The following is a 15,162-nucleotide window of genomic DNA, read 5'->3' on the forward strand; positions in this document are numbered from 1 at the left end:
TGCTATAAAGTTAAAGAGTTATAAATACAAACAGAAAAATCTATCAATCAAATATTATTTATGACCCCAACTTCCGCTAACTTATGTACTACTACAGTTATAGAACATATATGCTCTAAGTAAATTATGTCTAAGATACAGGTTGCTGGTATTCTTAACTTTATTATCCGGCCATAAGAGAAAATTCTTCACACCAATTTAATCATCTTCGACCCAAACAGTAAAAAAAACAACTTTACGTTTGTAGTCAACTATGTAACTAGTATTTTTGGCCATAAATATGGTCAAAACTATATTTTGTAACAGAAATTGTAATTGATTCTTTGACTTTGTATATTGAAAGATAAATTGTTGGGAAATTAATATATATTCAATAATAAATGATTTTGGGATCTAAAAGAATGTGAAGTTGCATTTTGATAAGCGATTGAATTTAAGAAACGGTGCCGTTTGGCGTTTGGTTTGTTCGGAGTTGAAAATTTTGAATGGTTGTTGTAGAGTGGCGGGCTTGAGAAGCCGGGAAAATCCGCGGAGAGCGGGTTGGGATCCAATCAGGAATGGTAGGAGAGACGTCGCGTAGTTCCAGATTCATATTCTCTCGCATCTCGCCAACCAGTCAGAGAAATAATAATCGGTGAGTGAGAATAATCGTCGTCCTTTTTTTTTTATATAATTTATTATATTTAATGAGCCGCCCATCGCTTGCTCCTACTATAATGGTGTCGCAGCAGTCAGCACGTTCGTATATATCCTCCAAAATCATTACATAACAAATGAGAGTGATCTTGACTTATCACTCTAAATATATTTTCATTTGAAATTTCTTAAAAATATTTTTTAACACGTCAAAACGAACAAACATAAAATAAAAATGGTTTGATTGACATGCATCGTTTATAATATTTAAAATATTTAAATCAGATCTGGCATGGCTGTTTTTTTTTTGTTTATATATAACAGGGACTAATATTCATGCTTAATCAGTGAATCTAAGTATTACATTTTTTAATACTATTTTTTTACTTTTCTATACTATTTATTACACCTTTTTTTTTCTCACTAAACATAAACAATACAATGTTATTTGCCAAACACACTCTAACGTTATTGTTTTGTTTATTCTCTGATATTAACATAGTAATCTGGACCCTATTTTATAATGATTGCTAGGACGTTGTAACTTCAATAAAATGACAAAAAAGTACCATTAGAGATATGCTCCAAATTGTTGTGTCAATTCTCATGATACCTTTTTTTCTTTTTTCTTTTTCTAATAATTCTCATGATACTTAAATATAAACTACTAAATACTTACATATATGCTCCAAAATTATATTTAATGATGCGCCCGTGGTAACATTCATGGATTGTCATCTTGGCATTTGGATGCTTTCTAGTCCAAATGGACCATAGGGGAGCTAATTCTTGTTAAAATAAGGGTAAAATTGTTCAAAAATATGGATTGGAGTAGAGCTGGTTCTTGTTAAAGTAGGGGCAGAATTGTCCAAAAAAAAGAGAACTGGTTTCCCTCCAGTCCATTTGGACTAGAGAGATTGATAGTAAAACCGCCTTGAACCCGCTTCCGCCTCGCCTCGGATCCGGATTAAGTTTTGGCATACACGGGTTGGGAAACATCATACCCGTGCGGGTCGGGTCGGCTCGCGGGTATAGGATTTTTAAGAGGCGGGTACCCGACCCGCCCCGCCCCTATATGTTTAAAACCCTAAATTCCTAATATGATATCCTCTATTCCTCTTCCCCCTTCCAGACTTCCTCTAATCCTCCATTCTTGATGGGTTTTAGTCCAAATGTAGTTTTTAAAAAAGTTACAAAAAACCAGTTTTTTTAAAAAAAATTACAAAAAACCAGTTTTTTTAAAAAAAATTACAAAAAAACCAGGACTTAAATTGAAATTGATAGCCATTAAAAATACCCGACCCGCACCGAGCAACCCGCACCGAGCAACCCGCCCCGTTCTACCCGAAACCCGGCGGTTTTAGTGCATATAACCCGGGTAACGGGTAAAGGTTTATCAAACCCGATGGGCACGGGTCGGGTGGTAAAAAACTCCAAACCCGCCCCGAACCGACCCGTGCCCAGCCCTAGAGAGGATCCCAATCCGTCATCTTGACACCTCTGCTCTTTTTTTCTTTTTTCTTTTTTAAATATATATATACCTCTGTTCTTACCATAATGGTCTCTCAGCACATTCGATTCCTCTAATATCATTACAAATTAGAGCTGAGCTTGACTTATCATTATAACCAAAATGGATTATGATTATCTTCAAATTAAGATGACCTGTTTTATAGTTTATATTAAATTTTACAACTCTAAAAATATATATTATCTAACTTTAAATATGTTATCACATTATTTAAAATTTTAAATAAGGTAATATTATGTATAGTGTTAGACATAGCAATAGAGAGGTCCTATTAATGAAATTCACATTATGTAGCAATGGAGGGATAATTTCGTCATTTTGATAATATTGGGGGTACACTGTCATTGTTTTGGTAGTTTTTTGAGTAAATTGTTGCAATTGATTGTTTGGGGGTAGGGTGTCATTAGGGTGGTAATTTTAGGAGATTAAGTGAATTTTACCCTTAAAATAATAAATGAAATTCAATTAAATATGGCTTATTGCGGTTATTACTCAAGTCATTTAAAATGTTTAAATATAATTTGACATGTTGGTTGATTTATCGTTTATATACTATGTCATAATAGGGAAGAATATTCATGCTTAATCTGATTTAAAATATTATTCTCTATGGGATTTGCCGTGTGCGATAATAACCTTAGTAAATCTGACCTATTTTATAATAATTGTTAAGGACGTTGTACTTCCAGAAAAACTATAAAAAAACAAAAAACTGACGTTAGGGATGTTAACTATGTGGTAATTCACATAATTCACATGACATTTATTAAGTAAGTTCTTAAGTAATTAAATTTATCTGTTAAATTTTGTTATTTAATTTGTTTAGGCATGTGACACCACGTGGCACTCATAGACTATCACATAAATTTGTAAGAAAATTATAATAAAAGTTGTAATATTCCAAATCTTTTTTTAATAACATTGTTTTCTTCTTCCTTTTATTTTTTGTTTTAAAAAAATAATAAACAAACAACACAAAATACTTAAAACTATTTTTACATTTCTATCCTATCAAAACACTTTTTTCAATTAAATAAAAAAAAAAAAAAAGTATTTAAAAAGCACCGACAAATGGAGGCCATGATATGTAGATATGTTCTCTCTTGAGTCTTGACTTTGTTGAGATGATGAAGGCACTTTTAATGATGCATAGCACGTTTTTAATTGAATACGAATGAATCAAATGGCTTTTCTATGCATTAAAAAAAGAAAAGAAAAGGCTTATCTATGTTATGGACCAAAATCAAAATAAAAAATAAGAGATTTCAAATATTTGATCTACTCCACAATAGATAAAAATTTAGAAATTACATGTATACTACCTAAGTTAAGAAATATTGGTGTAGTATGTAATATTACTTTATATTTTATTTACTTGATAAATATGAGAAATGATTATTTTTTTCTCCATTAATAATTTTCTGTCTAACTTTGTAAATTTTTTCATTAAATTTATGAGATCACACAAATTTAATCGTAAATTTGCAAGAGTTTAACAAAAAGATTAATAACATGTCTCTAAGTTATCGATAAAGATGAGATATGATCTCACATTCTGAATTCGTACATTCATTATTCTTTTTCCTTCGAAGAATTCAGCACAAATAAGAATACCATGAAAAGGAAGACAATCTGTCATCACGACTCAACCAGAAAACCTCACGGTTGTGTTTGGCAAAGGACTTGAAAAAAGTGAGTGGACTGAAACTATAGCAGATTTGATTGATGTGAAAAAAAAAAAAAAAAAAAAAAGGTTTTGTAATGATTTTTTTTATTTAAATAGTAATAAAAAATTATTAATGTGATATAAAAAGTAAAAATATTAGACTTAATTTTAAGATGAATTTTTTGGATATTTGAATCCGTCCAGTCTCTTAGCAAACATTGCCCCCACTAACTCGGCAAATCATTTTGCAAGCAATCCCACGGGTCCAATCTCCTATATATGAGCTGTCAAGATCATGAATTATGTGAACACATCCAAAATTAGATAGATCATGGAAGCAACATCACGAGGAGTCTCATATAAACCTGTCAACTGTCATGTGTGGGGAATGAGGATGGGTATGGCCCGTATGGAGCGTGGGACGATCATTCTAGATGAACATATGAAATTTCTTGTCCGCACCCCAAGTTCTAATATACAATAAGATAAATATCAAGACCCTTATCAACAATCAAAATTAATAAAGTTATTGACTTTTAATTCAACCACTACAAATAAATTAATAATGATATCATCTCCTAAATCACCACATGAGTCCGCCCCTGTACATATATGACATTTCACACTTTTATGATCCTTATATCATAAGATTGATCTAAGGAGTGAGTTGAGTATGTCATGTTAGCCGAATATGCTTCAAGAATGCAAAATAGTATTAGCGTTTCCTTTTCACATGCCAAAAACAATTCAAATTGTGTTTACTGTTCACTATATATATATATAGTTCATTGATATTCAGAATTGACTCAACATTACATGAAGCTAAAATTCGTCATCAAGATTCAAACAGAGAAGGTAAGAGATTAAGCCAACCACGGGGACAAATCTTAGATAGTTTACTATACCAGCTTTGCTTTTCTGAACGTTTTGAAGGTTATCACCGATCAACCAAGGCTGGAAAATTGTGTAAAAACATATATCCCAAATGAAGGCATAAGCCAGCCTCTCTGATCCCAGATAACTGACCAAGAATTCCCATCTGTCTCCTATGCTCCCAAAATTACTTTCCATTCGACCAAAGAGAGCCCACAATGCAGATATGAGACATATGCCCCCACCAATCAGTCCAACAATAGGTGCACCATTTGTCATCACAGAGCCCAGCTGAGAGCGCTTGGTTAGAGTACAGTCTGCATCAGCCTCATTCAGCCGAATAGCCATGTAAGGTATTAGAAATGCTGCAATCAAAAGAATAATGGTGATGCATGGTTAATCAGACGCTTAAACCCAACTCCACTAGCTTTTTTTGTCCTTCAAAATTAGGAAATATGTAAATAAAAGGGAAGAAACAAAAGGAAAATCAAAGCAAAGATTTCTCTAGGGTGCACTTTCACAAACTTGCCAACAGGCTAATCATCAGCTTTGGGGATGTTTACCATGCTCCAACTGTAGAAAAGAACTGACCCAGTAGTAGTATCTTCTTTTATTATTTTTATTTTTGACATCATCCAGATTAACATAAATTAAAAATAGCTTGTAGGAACCTTAAATTATGATTAGCTAGGCCTGGGCACCACTAGTTCAATAAGCAAATGGCAAAGTGTGCTTGTAACCTACACAGTTTAGTCGATCTAACTACTAATTAAGCATAAGAATTTGTGCCTAGAGAGAATAAAAAAACACGAGAATTTGTAAAAGAGTATACTATTTGTAAGGAACATCTGTAGGCCCCATAGAACATCCAAAGAGCTCTTGTATCTATCCCTCTTACGATCCGTGAACAGCAAAGGAGCAAACATGAATGTCCACCCAATAACAAAATTGAATAATCCTTCAGAAACCTGATGATGGAAAAATGGCCCAACATCATAAAAACATTTAGATCTATAAGCATGGTGGAATATAACGAGTGCCAACAAAATTTACTTTATACTGTGATTCTTACCGGGTGAAGAACTGGGGCATCAATTGGACAAATGCCAACTACTCTGCCAGAAGGTTTATTGCAGAAATTATCGGATCAAAAACAATAAGAATTTGTTCCATAAACCAGAAAACAAAGAAATCAACTACTAGTATTGCAGAATATGATATAGTCGACAGAGCTATTACCAGCAGTAAATCAACTTTCAGCATCATATGCACATTTTATTAAAAAAACAAAAAACAAAGTGTTGTATATGCTGTTTTGCCATAAACCTACCAAAACGGTCACCAAACCACCTATCCAGAGATCCCATATGAACCAGTATTATGTGTGATTACAGTTCTCCTAAATGCAATGAAAACATGAATTTTTCTTTCCACACACATTAATTTGGGAGCATCCAGTTGTCCAAGAGATTCAATGTTGATGAAGTCCTATGTAACCAAATGGGGTATAGGATCCTTCCAAACACCCCAACCCCTTGTTTACTCCCCCTTCTTTTTCCCAAACGAACAAAAAAGAAGATGAAGATTTCACCTCAACTGATGTTGATAACAGTTGACAGTTGATCATATCCCAAATGAAAAAATAATCAAGAAAGACCGATTTCAAATGCATAAGATAAAAAGGATAAAAGGAACAAATTGAACTCAGAATAAGTTCTGTTAAAAAACAATGAAATATTGTTGTTCATCTCAAGATAATGAATATCATCTGTGCAATCATAATGAATCATTGAATATTCTAGTATAAGAAACAAAACTATATCCAACATTAGGATGAGACGTCATTATTGACAATTACTAGGTCAAAAGAGTTCATAATAGTAGCATCAGGAATCCATCATAATTGAGAGAACGCCCACAAATTGAGAAGACTAACATCACAAAATGGGTATAAATAAGAATTTTTGTACATACCAGAGTTCATAAGAGGTAAGATAAAGAAAAAATTGAGAGAAAGGCCCACAAGAGAGTGTATTGTGTCTGAACTAATTGCCCACACAGGATCTCCCTGTCATGATACAAGCAAAACTTGAGACTTAAGAGTCAAATTGAAAATTTGACCTATCTATCATGGTGTTATAACATAGCAGAGATGAAAGTTATTTTTGACTAGATTTTCTCAAAAACAAAACAAGAAAAGGAAAAAAGAAAGAAAACAATTTGAGAGAAAGGTTCCTTGGGCATTATATACCTAATCAATCATTATAAAAGCCATGCTACATCAGAACTCAGAAGATTCATATATTTGAGGTATTACCAAGAAACTTGTACAGATTATATTGTGAACGACGTGTAATTTTTAAAGGATCTCCCCATACAATAAGGAAATCTGAAGTTAAATTTTTTTATGTTAAGCAAATAAGCAGCGTTCTCTGCAGAAGCAAAAGAAAATTCCATCCATGTGATGGAAGCTGCCACAGGAGGTTAAGTTTCACTTTATTTGGTATTTCAGCGCTACTCCGAAGCATTTTTCCATTGCTCGGCTTCTTTCCAATGTTTGGAATAGGATCCTGAACTTTTGTCAATTCAACAGCAGCCCTGGTAGATACAGTGATGAGTAGTTTTGGACAAAAGGGGATGCAAGAGAAAAGCTTTGGATTAGCATGGGCTTCACAGACCTGATGTGCTGCAAGTATGAAGCTTCAGAGTCCAATGCCTTAGAAACATATGTTAAATTTGGTTGTTTTTCAAAACGCAAGTGCGTATCAAGCCTTTAAGGTGTTCGACTTAGTTTACTGTCTCATTTGAGTCAGACTTTCATTGCCATTTCTAAGGGACTTCTTGATTATTATATTGAATTATGCTTTGTTTTGGGCCTTGTACGCTGCTTTCTAAATTAATGCATCTCTTTGTACTGAGCTAAATCATAACGCATTGGGAAATATCATTTCAAAACTCACAAATGATTTCAAAATCCAACAACAAATGCTTGACAAGCAATTGGGTTCAGAGAACTTTTAAAGGGAAAGAGCTTACTGGGGCATAAGGAAGCAGGAAGAGCCACAAAATGTAAACTCCTTCGGCGACCCACAGAATGATTTGCAGCACACGCCGTGAATTGTCGTCGCCCTCTTCGGTGGATGGCGTGGCGGCGATAGTAGGCTTGCGACGAGCCGCGTGGCACGCTGGGGTCCTTACATGATTGGATATAAGTGGTGGTGGAGTCGTAGCAGGCCACGTCTTAGCGTTCGAGGACGCTTGTGAATGTCTTGGATTGGGAAATTGGGAGTGAGAGAGTGAAAGTGAAGGTTTTGAGCCAAAGAAGGAGTGGTTGTTGCAGAGCAAAGCTTGGTACGTCGTCGTTACGATCGTCATCGTTCCTGAGAGTGGGAGAAAACAACTGCGTGGTTCAGCTACGAACGCCCAATTCAAGATTTGAAGACGAATTCTCTTTTCGAAATTTCGAGGTTGACGCCGGGGTAAACTTGTACTTTGGGGGTTGGATTTCTTATTCGTTAAAACGGAGACCGTTTTGGAGGGAGATCCCCACTTACGAGCATCTCTATTTTTAAGTCGTTCGAATTTTTGAAATTGGGCTAGCTAGACGGAGATGATGAATTTTAAAATGACAGAAATTTCATTTAAATTGGTTTAGAAGAAAAACCCTCACCAAGAATTCAAAAGGTGGATTGTGATGTTGTAGTTGATTTGCTAAATATTCATATAGGCATTGACATTGTTAAATCACTACTTGTGCAGGATCATGAGAGTTGTATAATTGCAATTACAAGCACAATCTCCTCTATGTATTTAAAATCTGTTGTGGTAGAGGCATTGGTTGCATCAAATGTAGTGGAGTTTAGGCGTAATTTGGGGTTACGCCAAATCCTCTTGGTCAGGAATGTGGTTCAAATAGTGAACAATATAAAAGTTATATAGCGAAACTGGAGTGGATATAGACGACTAGCGGATGATACATTAAATATATTACAAAGTTGATAAGTTTGTCATGCCAAATGAGAAGCTAATTATGTTGTGCATGAGTTAGACAAAGTAGCAATTAAATAGGTAATAGACCAAGTTTGGATATAAGAGATTTCTACTTTTATATGTAACGTTGTTGTATTATAGCATAATGCTATTTCTTTATGATTATGAATAGAGTATTAAATTTATCTATAAAAAAACACACACACACACACACAAATCTCCCTAGGATCTTTTTAGGCCATTCTATAACAATTTTTTATTTTTCACCCCCTAATATAGTCAATTATTTTGATATTTGTCTTTAGATTATATAAAAAATGTAGGCGAGAATTAAAAAAATTATATGCTTTAAGATAATTGTCAATTTAATAGACTGAGTATAAATAATTTCATTAAGCTCAATTCAACGGAAAACTTTCTCCTAAAACAAAACGTTTTAAACCAGCAAACGGTGTCGTTCGGCGCAGTAATTCTCCTTCCCAGGCAAGCTTCGTCCTCGCTGAACAGAACTCTTTTTGCCGCTTCTTTGGAGAAGCCAAAAAAACAAACGTTTCAGAAATTTTCCCGCCTATTTTCTTTCACTTTCCGATCAAATGGCTCCCAGATCCGATAGCACCGAAGGTATCTCAACCTCTCTCTTTCTCTATCTCTTTGAATCTTCAAGTTCTTTTACGAAACCTCGATGATTTTCTCAAATATCTTTATCACTTTGTTTGCAGCTATCGTTCTCAACTTCGTGAACGAGGTAAGCATTTTCTTCAGCCCTCTATCAAAACGTCTGCATTTAGGCCTCATTACTTGTTTTCCCAATAATTTTACTTTGGGAAAAGAAACGATTGAAGCTCTAACTTTCCGAATTTCTTTTTTTCGCTTTCTACGATTTTCGCTGTAGCCAAACGAGGCATAACGCTCCCTTCTGAGTCTTAGGTTAGGTTTTCCATTCTTTCGTGGCTGAGGAAGTTGAATCTGTAATTTTGCTTAGCTTACTCAAATTAATCAAATGCCAAATCTGCTCAGCATACAGTAATTTCCTCGCAATCTATTTGTTAGATTTGCTTTTCCTATATATATATATATATATATATATATATGGGAAAATCAAATTCAAGTATATACATATGAAAATCAAATCCAAGTGTGTGTGTATAGGGGGAGTGAATTATAGTTCTATGCGTTATTGTGATTTGTGAATAGAGTAGCATAGACATCGGGTATTCACGCTTTCATTTGTATCTAAGGTTCTGGTTTTTATTTTTATTTTTTACTTTTCTCTCTCTTGTCCAGCAAAACAAGCCATTAAATTCTCAAAATGTGGCGGATTCGTTGCAAAAGTTTAATCTCAAGAAGACGGCAATTCAGAAGGTGCTGGATGCTCTGGCTGATAGCGGGCAGATTTCGTTCAAGGAGTATGGTAAGCAGAAGATATACCTGGCCCGGCAAGACCGATTCAACATTCCAAACAACGAAGAACTTAATCGAATGAAGGAAGAAAATGCCAAGCTTCAGGAACAGCTTCAAGAACAAAGGAGAGCAATCAGTGAGGTCGAGGGAGGTACCTCCTCCTGCACACCGTTTTTATTTGTTTCGTAAGAAGTGATCTGGGTGTGCGTTAGTCTTGGTTCCTTGAACATGTTAGCTCTGGATTTAAGATTTTGTTTTTCAAATTTTGACTTTCATGAACTTTAATGTGGAAAAAAAGATATTAGAGGACAAGGTCTGTCATGTCATGTCATGTAAGGTGACGATTTAAATACACCATTGTTGCAGAGATTAGAACTTTGCAATCAAATTTGACACTGGAACAGATACGCAACAGAGAAGCCAAACTGAGAATGGAGGTAAGTTACATGGATATTTTTGAAGCCTTTTCCATATTGAACTGGGTAAGATATATCTTCAAAGAAGTATGGGACATGCTTAGGAGCTTTTAGTTGTGTATCAGGTAAAGGAGATGGAGGACAAAATAGATAAATTGCGTGGAGGAGTTACCCTGGTGAGGCCTGAAGACCGTAAGGCAGTTGAGGACATGTACTTGGAGAAACTAAGTCATTGGAGAAGGCGTAAAAGGATGTTCAAAGATCTATGGGATGCTATAACCGAGAACTCACCCAAGGATCTCAAGGAGTTCAAGGTTAAAAATCTTGTTTAGGTCTAGTAAGCATCCACAGTTAGGATTGCTGAAGTTGCTAATAGTTGTATAAATTTTTGCAGGAGGAACTCGGGATTGAATATGATGAAGATGTTGGCATAAGTTTGCAGTCGTATGGCGACCTGGTGCAACATGGTAAGAAGCGTCCTAGAGGCCAGTGATTTTATGATGTGCTTCATCCTCTGTCAAGGATTTAAGGGTATAAGATGGTGTTTTCCTACAGGTAAATCTGTTGCAAAAGGAAAATACATGTAAATTCTGCAGCTTTTATGATATAGATTTGTCATAGCTAGGTGTTGCGTGCTAAACATTGTTTTACAATGATGCATAATATGATAGTCCAGATATTACCACAATTTTAAGCATAAGGCCCCATGTACTTCAATGAAGAAAAATGATCAATTATGAGCGATTCCTCTGTTGTACTCTGTGATGACTAATGAGCTTTAACTTCCTTCTAGAACAGAAACTTAACATGACTTGTAATGTACCTTAGCTATTACATAATTAGAATGCTGTGCACTGATGCTCATGAAGTAACTTCTAAACATAGAATCTAGTCTTTGAGCACATGCCTGTCATGTTGCTTGATTATTACACGGGTTTCAGTTGAGGAAGATGTTCTTGTGTAAATGGACGAACTGTTGGTCTAATCAGAAGTAGATTTTAGGCCGTGCATTGACACTCAAGAAGGCACTTGCAGTGATGAGATCTATTGTGTTCTTTTGTTTTCTGCTTTTGTTAAAACTATTAGGATCATGTGAAAGCTGTAACTTCTGGTAAAAGTTAAACTTAGAAAGCCTTGTAGCTGAGACCAGTTGTGTCATTTGCACGTGAATATATCTTGGTAAAATCTGTGGTTTCTTCTAAAACTTTAAGGAGGCTTGTAAATGAATTAGTGCAGATAGCTTCCTGTTTTGGATCTTGTAAAAAGCATGTATATTGCAATACAGTGCTGTCACAGATTTTTGCTGCCTTTCCGTTATTTTGCCTCGTGAGATACTTTGTCTGACGTGCTAATTACAGGGTATGTCTTGATCATGAACATTAAAGCAAATTCCATTTCAAGACGACGTGTTTTTATCATACATAAGATAAAGATAAAATACAGAGTATAAACTAAATATTAAAAAGGAAAAATAAACTTACAATTGTTAACTATTTGCAATATTAATTTTCAACTCACTGAAAAACAAAAAATTAACAAGCACTTGCAGTTCAAATGATAACACCAGATTACATTTATGAAAAAAATTATGGAAGAAAAATAAAGAAAGCAAGCTAACATAGATAGATAGACTCACTCGATGATAGTACCACGACTCTCAAACTTACAGAATAAATATGAAAATATAGTAAAGCGCCCTTGTCAATATCCGCGAACTTGTCTAGTCCTGACAGATATTGGTCTCTTCTCTATGTTTATACGATGTGCACTATGCGCCCCAGATCCTTCTGCAACATGTCCTATTGGGTTTCTAAGGGAGGATTCCACCTTCAGGCCAACTTGAGATCGTGAAGGAATTTGCTTGTGAGGCGATATGCTGCTTTGTTCATTCTCAGTCTCATTATCACTCTCATCAAAATGCAATTCCTTGTCAAAAGGATCACCCTGATCTTGCACATCATCTGAGGATACTGCAGTCACCTTCGAAATGTATTCTGATGAATTTGAACTTGAAGCAGAGATTGACCTCTTCAATTCTACTGCATTTTTCAGTTTCATTTCTTCAGCTCGATTTTCATAGAGTATTTCTTCGTTTATTGATTCAAATTCAGGTTTCACGATTCCATGCATGTTCAATACTTTGCCTTGTCCAGTGCTGGGACTACCCTGGTCATCAGGATCATGTGGTTCAGATCGAGAAAGTTCCACAGCAGCTCTTGCTGCTTCTGCTGCATAAGCAGCCGACTCAAATGCTGCTTGAGCTGCGGCAGCTACATCTCTGTATTTTCTTCTGGTTTTCATTGAATCAGAGAACCTATCATCTTTTTCGATCTCTTCATTCAAAATTTGCAAATTATCCCCAACCTTGGTGTTGCCTGAATTGGCAGATGTGTTCAGCTCATGTTGGTTTTGCTTCTTGTTCACATCCATATTTTCCTGCAATCATATTAAATAGCAAACCACACCCATATGAGCAATTGTCAACATTTTTATCAAATTATTGTACTATTTATATTGCAATTCCTCTTTCTCTTCAAACTGCATACCACATTCGAAATAGAACCAGCTTCCTCAAGTTGTAGAACGATGTTGTTCTCGGATGCAATTTCTTTGAGCACTTTCATTCTGCTCTCCAAGTTTGGTTGCCTGGTTGATAGTTTTGTTATCATCTACAAGAATCCAACACAAATACTACATATCACTACATATCATAAAACTGTGATAAAAATTATTTAACTAGATTATCAGGGAAAACTTTTAGAACTATTCATAAATTCTCTCCGTAGGCACAAAGTCATTTTTGCCCATACAAACTCCTACATAGACCAAAATTTTATTAATTTCATCACCTATCTATAGTTTTACCATAAAAAAATAAACATTTTGGTTCTTTCTTGAATTTGAACATATTTAGGAGTGTTATGGAATTCTAAAGGATGTACATTTTTACAAATATTTTTTCACCATATGCAAGTGTGTGTGTGTGTGTGTGTGTGTGTGTCTATATATATATATATATATATATATATATATATATATATATTTTTTTTTTTTTTCAATTTTGAAAATTTTCAAATGAAGATATACCGTAAGATTTACACCACAGTTGTTGCGTAAATCAATAGCACGATTAGCAAACTCTTTGCCAAAACGGGATGTAAGAATAGAACGAATCTCTTGAAGCTCTGGAAAATCCCCAACTCTAGAAGCCGCATAGATCAAACTTGAGATCGGCTCCTTCAGTTCATCGGGGCACTCTCTATACAAAAAAGAAGCACGATTATAAATTTTTTTTTTTTTTAAAAAAACTGTTCTTCATTAAGTGACCAATCGCTCAACAATAAACAGAAAATTAAAATAGATGTCATGCAAAAGTAATCCAGTTTGAAAGAAAAAACTTTATCCGAAAAGAAATGTAATTAAAATCGACATATACCTTTCTTGTTCAATGAGATTGAGCCTCTCAATCAGAATATTGAGATATGCCTCTATCAGAACGTACACATCCAACCTACTCTGTTCCTTGATCACATGCTCAACCTGTTAAAAAAGACAACCGAAACTTTATATAGGATTACCACCCAAAGAAAAACTAGATAAACGAATTAAGATAAGTTATATATAGTATCTTCAAGAGTGAACCAAGCTTACACGAAGAAGAGCACGTTCATGGTTACCCAGCTGAAGTAGCTGAACGACGTCGGAGCGGTCTTGGGAGCACCGGACTTGACAATGGGTCTTGAAAACGGCGAGGCGAGAGAAAGCGAGAGTGACAACAGGCTTAAACTTGGAGGCCTTGAAGGTTCTACCCAGCAGAGCATCAAGCTTCTTTCCCATGCCTACCTGCCTGCGAGAACCAGAGAGCAGACGAAGAAGACAAACGAGACCTGGTTCGTTTGCTCCTTTTATGTGATGACGAGAGAGAGAGAGAGAGAGAGAGAGAGAGAGGACTCCTGAATATTATTAATTATACGTGTGTATGGGCTTTGCCTTATGAGCGAAGTATTTCTCTAGGAGGATCTAAAGGGACTCAAAACGCGGTCGCCGGTCGGTACGTCAATTTCAACGAAGAATAGGCTGGCTCCATTTGAATCGATGGACGACGCGCTGAACGTTGTCATTTGGGTCCATAAATTCAAGTACGAAAGGGTAAAATTGGAAAAGACTATTGTTTGTTGTCTCCAGTTTTGATAGACGCCTTATAGGAAAAAATTACAACTATGGTTGAATTGGCCGTGATGGTTATAATTTATAGATAGGTAAGCCAATAATATCGAGGGTATTTCAAGCACGGCCAGCTGGATAGATTTTGAGGCGACTAATTTTAATTTTTAGTTAAAAAATCATTCTTGTTGCCTTTTGCTCTTAATTTTATCCAATTGACATGTAGATTTTATTTCTGTTGTGAAACATTTTAGTTCAACTGATAGCAAATTTTACGTATAATTTAATCTGCTCAAAATAAATTTATTTTGTTTTAAATATTATTTTAATGAACAAACTTAACTGACAAGTCCGTTCTAAAGTCTCAATATCTCATGATTCAATTCTTTGAAATATATATATTGGGGCCTTACAAAACTTAATTCTACTTTTGTTATTTTGGACCTTGTTGCATTGGGGGCTCGACTAATTCGCCTAAGCAATGA

At 35.1% G+C, this 15,162-nt stretch overlaps 3 protein-coding genes across 4 annotated transcripts; 1 reads left to right on the top strand and 2 right to left on the bottom strand.

Moving 5' to 3' along the window:
* Positions 1-4,576: 4,576 nt before the first annotated feature.
* Positions 4,577-8,141, bottom strand: LOC132184376 (uncharacterized). 2 transcript variants are annotated; one of them, XM_059597992.1, is made up of 5 exons: positions 7,743-8,141; positions 6,681-6,774; positions 5,779-5,816; positions 5,539-5,674; positions 4,577-5,071 (listed from the first exon to the last, which is right to left on the bottom strand). In XM_059597992.1, the coding sequence occupies exons 1-5, from the start codon at positions 8,079-8,081 to the stop codon at positions 4,656-4,658; spliced, it is 1,023 nt and encodes a 340-aa protein (XP_059453975.1). In that variant the 5' UTR covers positions 8,082-8,141; the 3' UTR covers positions 4,577-4,655. The 2 variants fall into 2 exon arrangements, with proteins under 2 accessions (XP_059453975.1, XP_059453977.1); XM_059597994.1 differs by lacking the exons at positions 5,539-5,674; positions 5,779-5,816.
* A 1,091-nt stretch (positions 8,142-9,232) lies between these two features.
* Positions 9,233-11,242, top strand: LOC132185692 (homologous-pairing protein 2 homolog). Its single transcript, XM_059599467.1, has 6 exons — positions 9,233-9,317; positions 9,416-9,441; positions 9,981-10,248; positions 10,464-10,534; positions 10,639-10,827; positions 10,908-11,242. Exons 1-6 carry the CDS (start codon positions 9,290-9,292, stop codon positions 11,004-11,006), a joined length of 681 nt encoding a protein of 226 aa, XP_059455450.1. The 5' UTR covers positions 9,233-9,289; the 3' UTR covers positions 11,007-11,242.
* Positions 11,243-12,038: 796 nt separating this feature from the next.
* Positions 12,039-14,784, bottom strand: LOC132184682 (uncharacterized). The gene is made up of 5 exons (XM_059598403.1): positions 14,165-14,784; positions 13,950-14,053; positions 13,601-13,772; positions 13,060-13,182; positions 12,039-12,949 (listed from the first exon to the last, which is right to left on the bottom strand). The coding sequence occupies exons 1-5, from the start codon at positions 14,348-14,350 to the stop codon at positions 12,215-12,217; spliced, it is 1,320 nt and encodes a 439-aa protein (XP_059454386.1). The 5' UTR covers positions 14,351-14,784; the 3' UTR covers positions 12,039-12,214.
* Positions 14,785-15,162: the final 378 nt, after the last annotated feature.

The sequence above is a fragment of the Corylus avellana genome, chromosome ca6 (assembly GCF_901000735.1).
Source record: "Corylus avellana chromosome ca6, CavTom2PMs-1.0".
Lineage (NCBI taxonomy): Eukaryota > Viridiplantae > Streptophyta > Magnoliopsida > Fagales > Betulaceae > Corylus > Corylus avellana.

Bases quoted from the DNA above. Each gene is read 5' to 3' on its own strand.
- LOC132184682 (XM_059598403.1), bottom strand. From the start codon at position 14,350: ATGGGAAAGAAGCTTGATGCTCTGCTGGGTAGAACCTTCAAGGCCTCC. The intron at 13,773-13,949 runs GTATATGTCGAT...TTTTTTGTATAG, and splicing joins AATCTCATTGAACAAGAAAG to AGAGTGCCCCGATGAACTGA. The intron at 13,183-13,600 runs GTATATCTTCAT...GGATTCTTGTAG, and splicing joins ACTGTGGTGTAAATCTTACG to ATGATAACAAAACTATCAAC.
- LOC132184376 (XM_059597992.1), bottom strand. From the start codon at position 8,081: ATGACGATCGTAACGACGACGTACCAAGCTTTGCTCTGCAACAACCAC. The intron at 6,775-7,742 runs GTAAGCTCTTTC...GTATCATGACAG, and splicing joins TCCTGCTTCCTTATGCCCCA to GGAGATCCTGTGTGGGCAAT. The intron at 5,675-5,778 runs GTAAGAATCACA...TTCCATCATCAG, and splicing joins ATGCCCCAGTTCTTCACCCG to GTTTCTGAAGGATTATTCAA.
- LOC132185692 (XM_059599467.1), top strand. From the start codon at position 9,290: ATGGCTCCCAGATCCGATAGCACCGAAG. The intron at 10,249-10,463 runs GTACCTCCTCCT...CCATTGTTGCAG, and splicing joins AATCAGTGAGGTCGAGGGAG to AGATTAGAACTTTGCAATCA. The intron at 10,535-10,638 runs GTAAGTTACATG...GTTGTGTATCAG, and splicing joins AAGCCAAACTGAGAATGGAG to GTAAAGGAGATGGAGGACAA.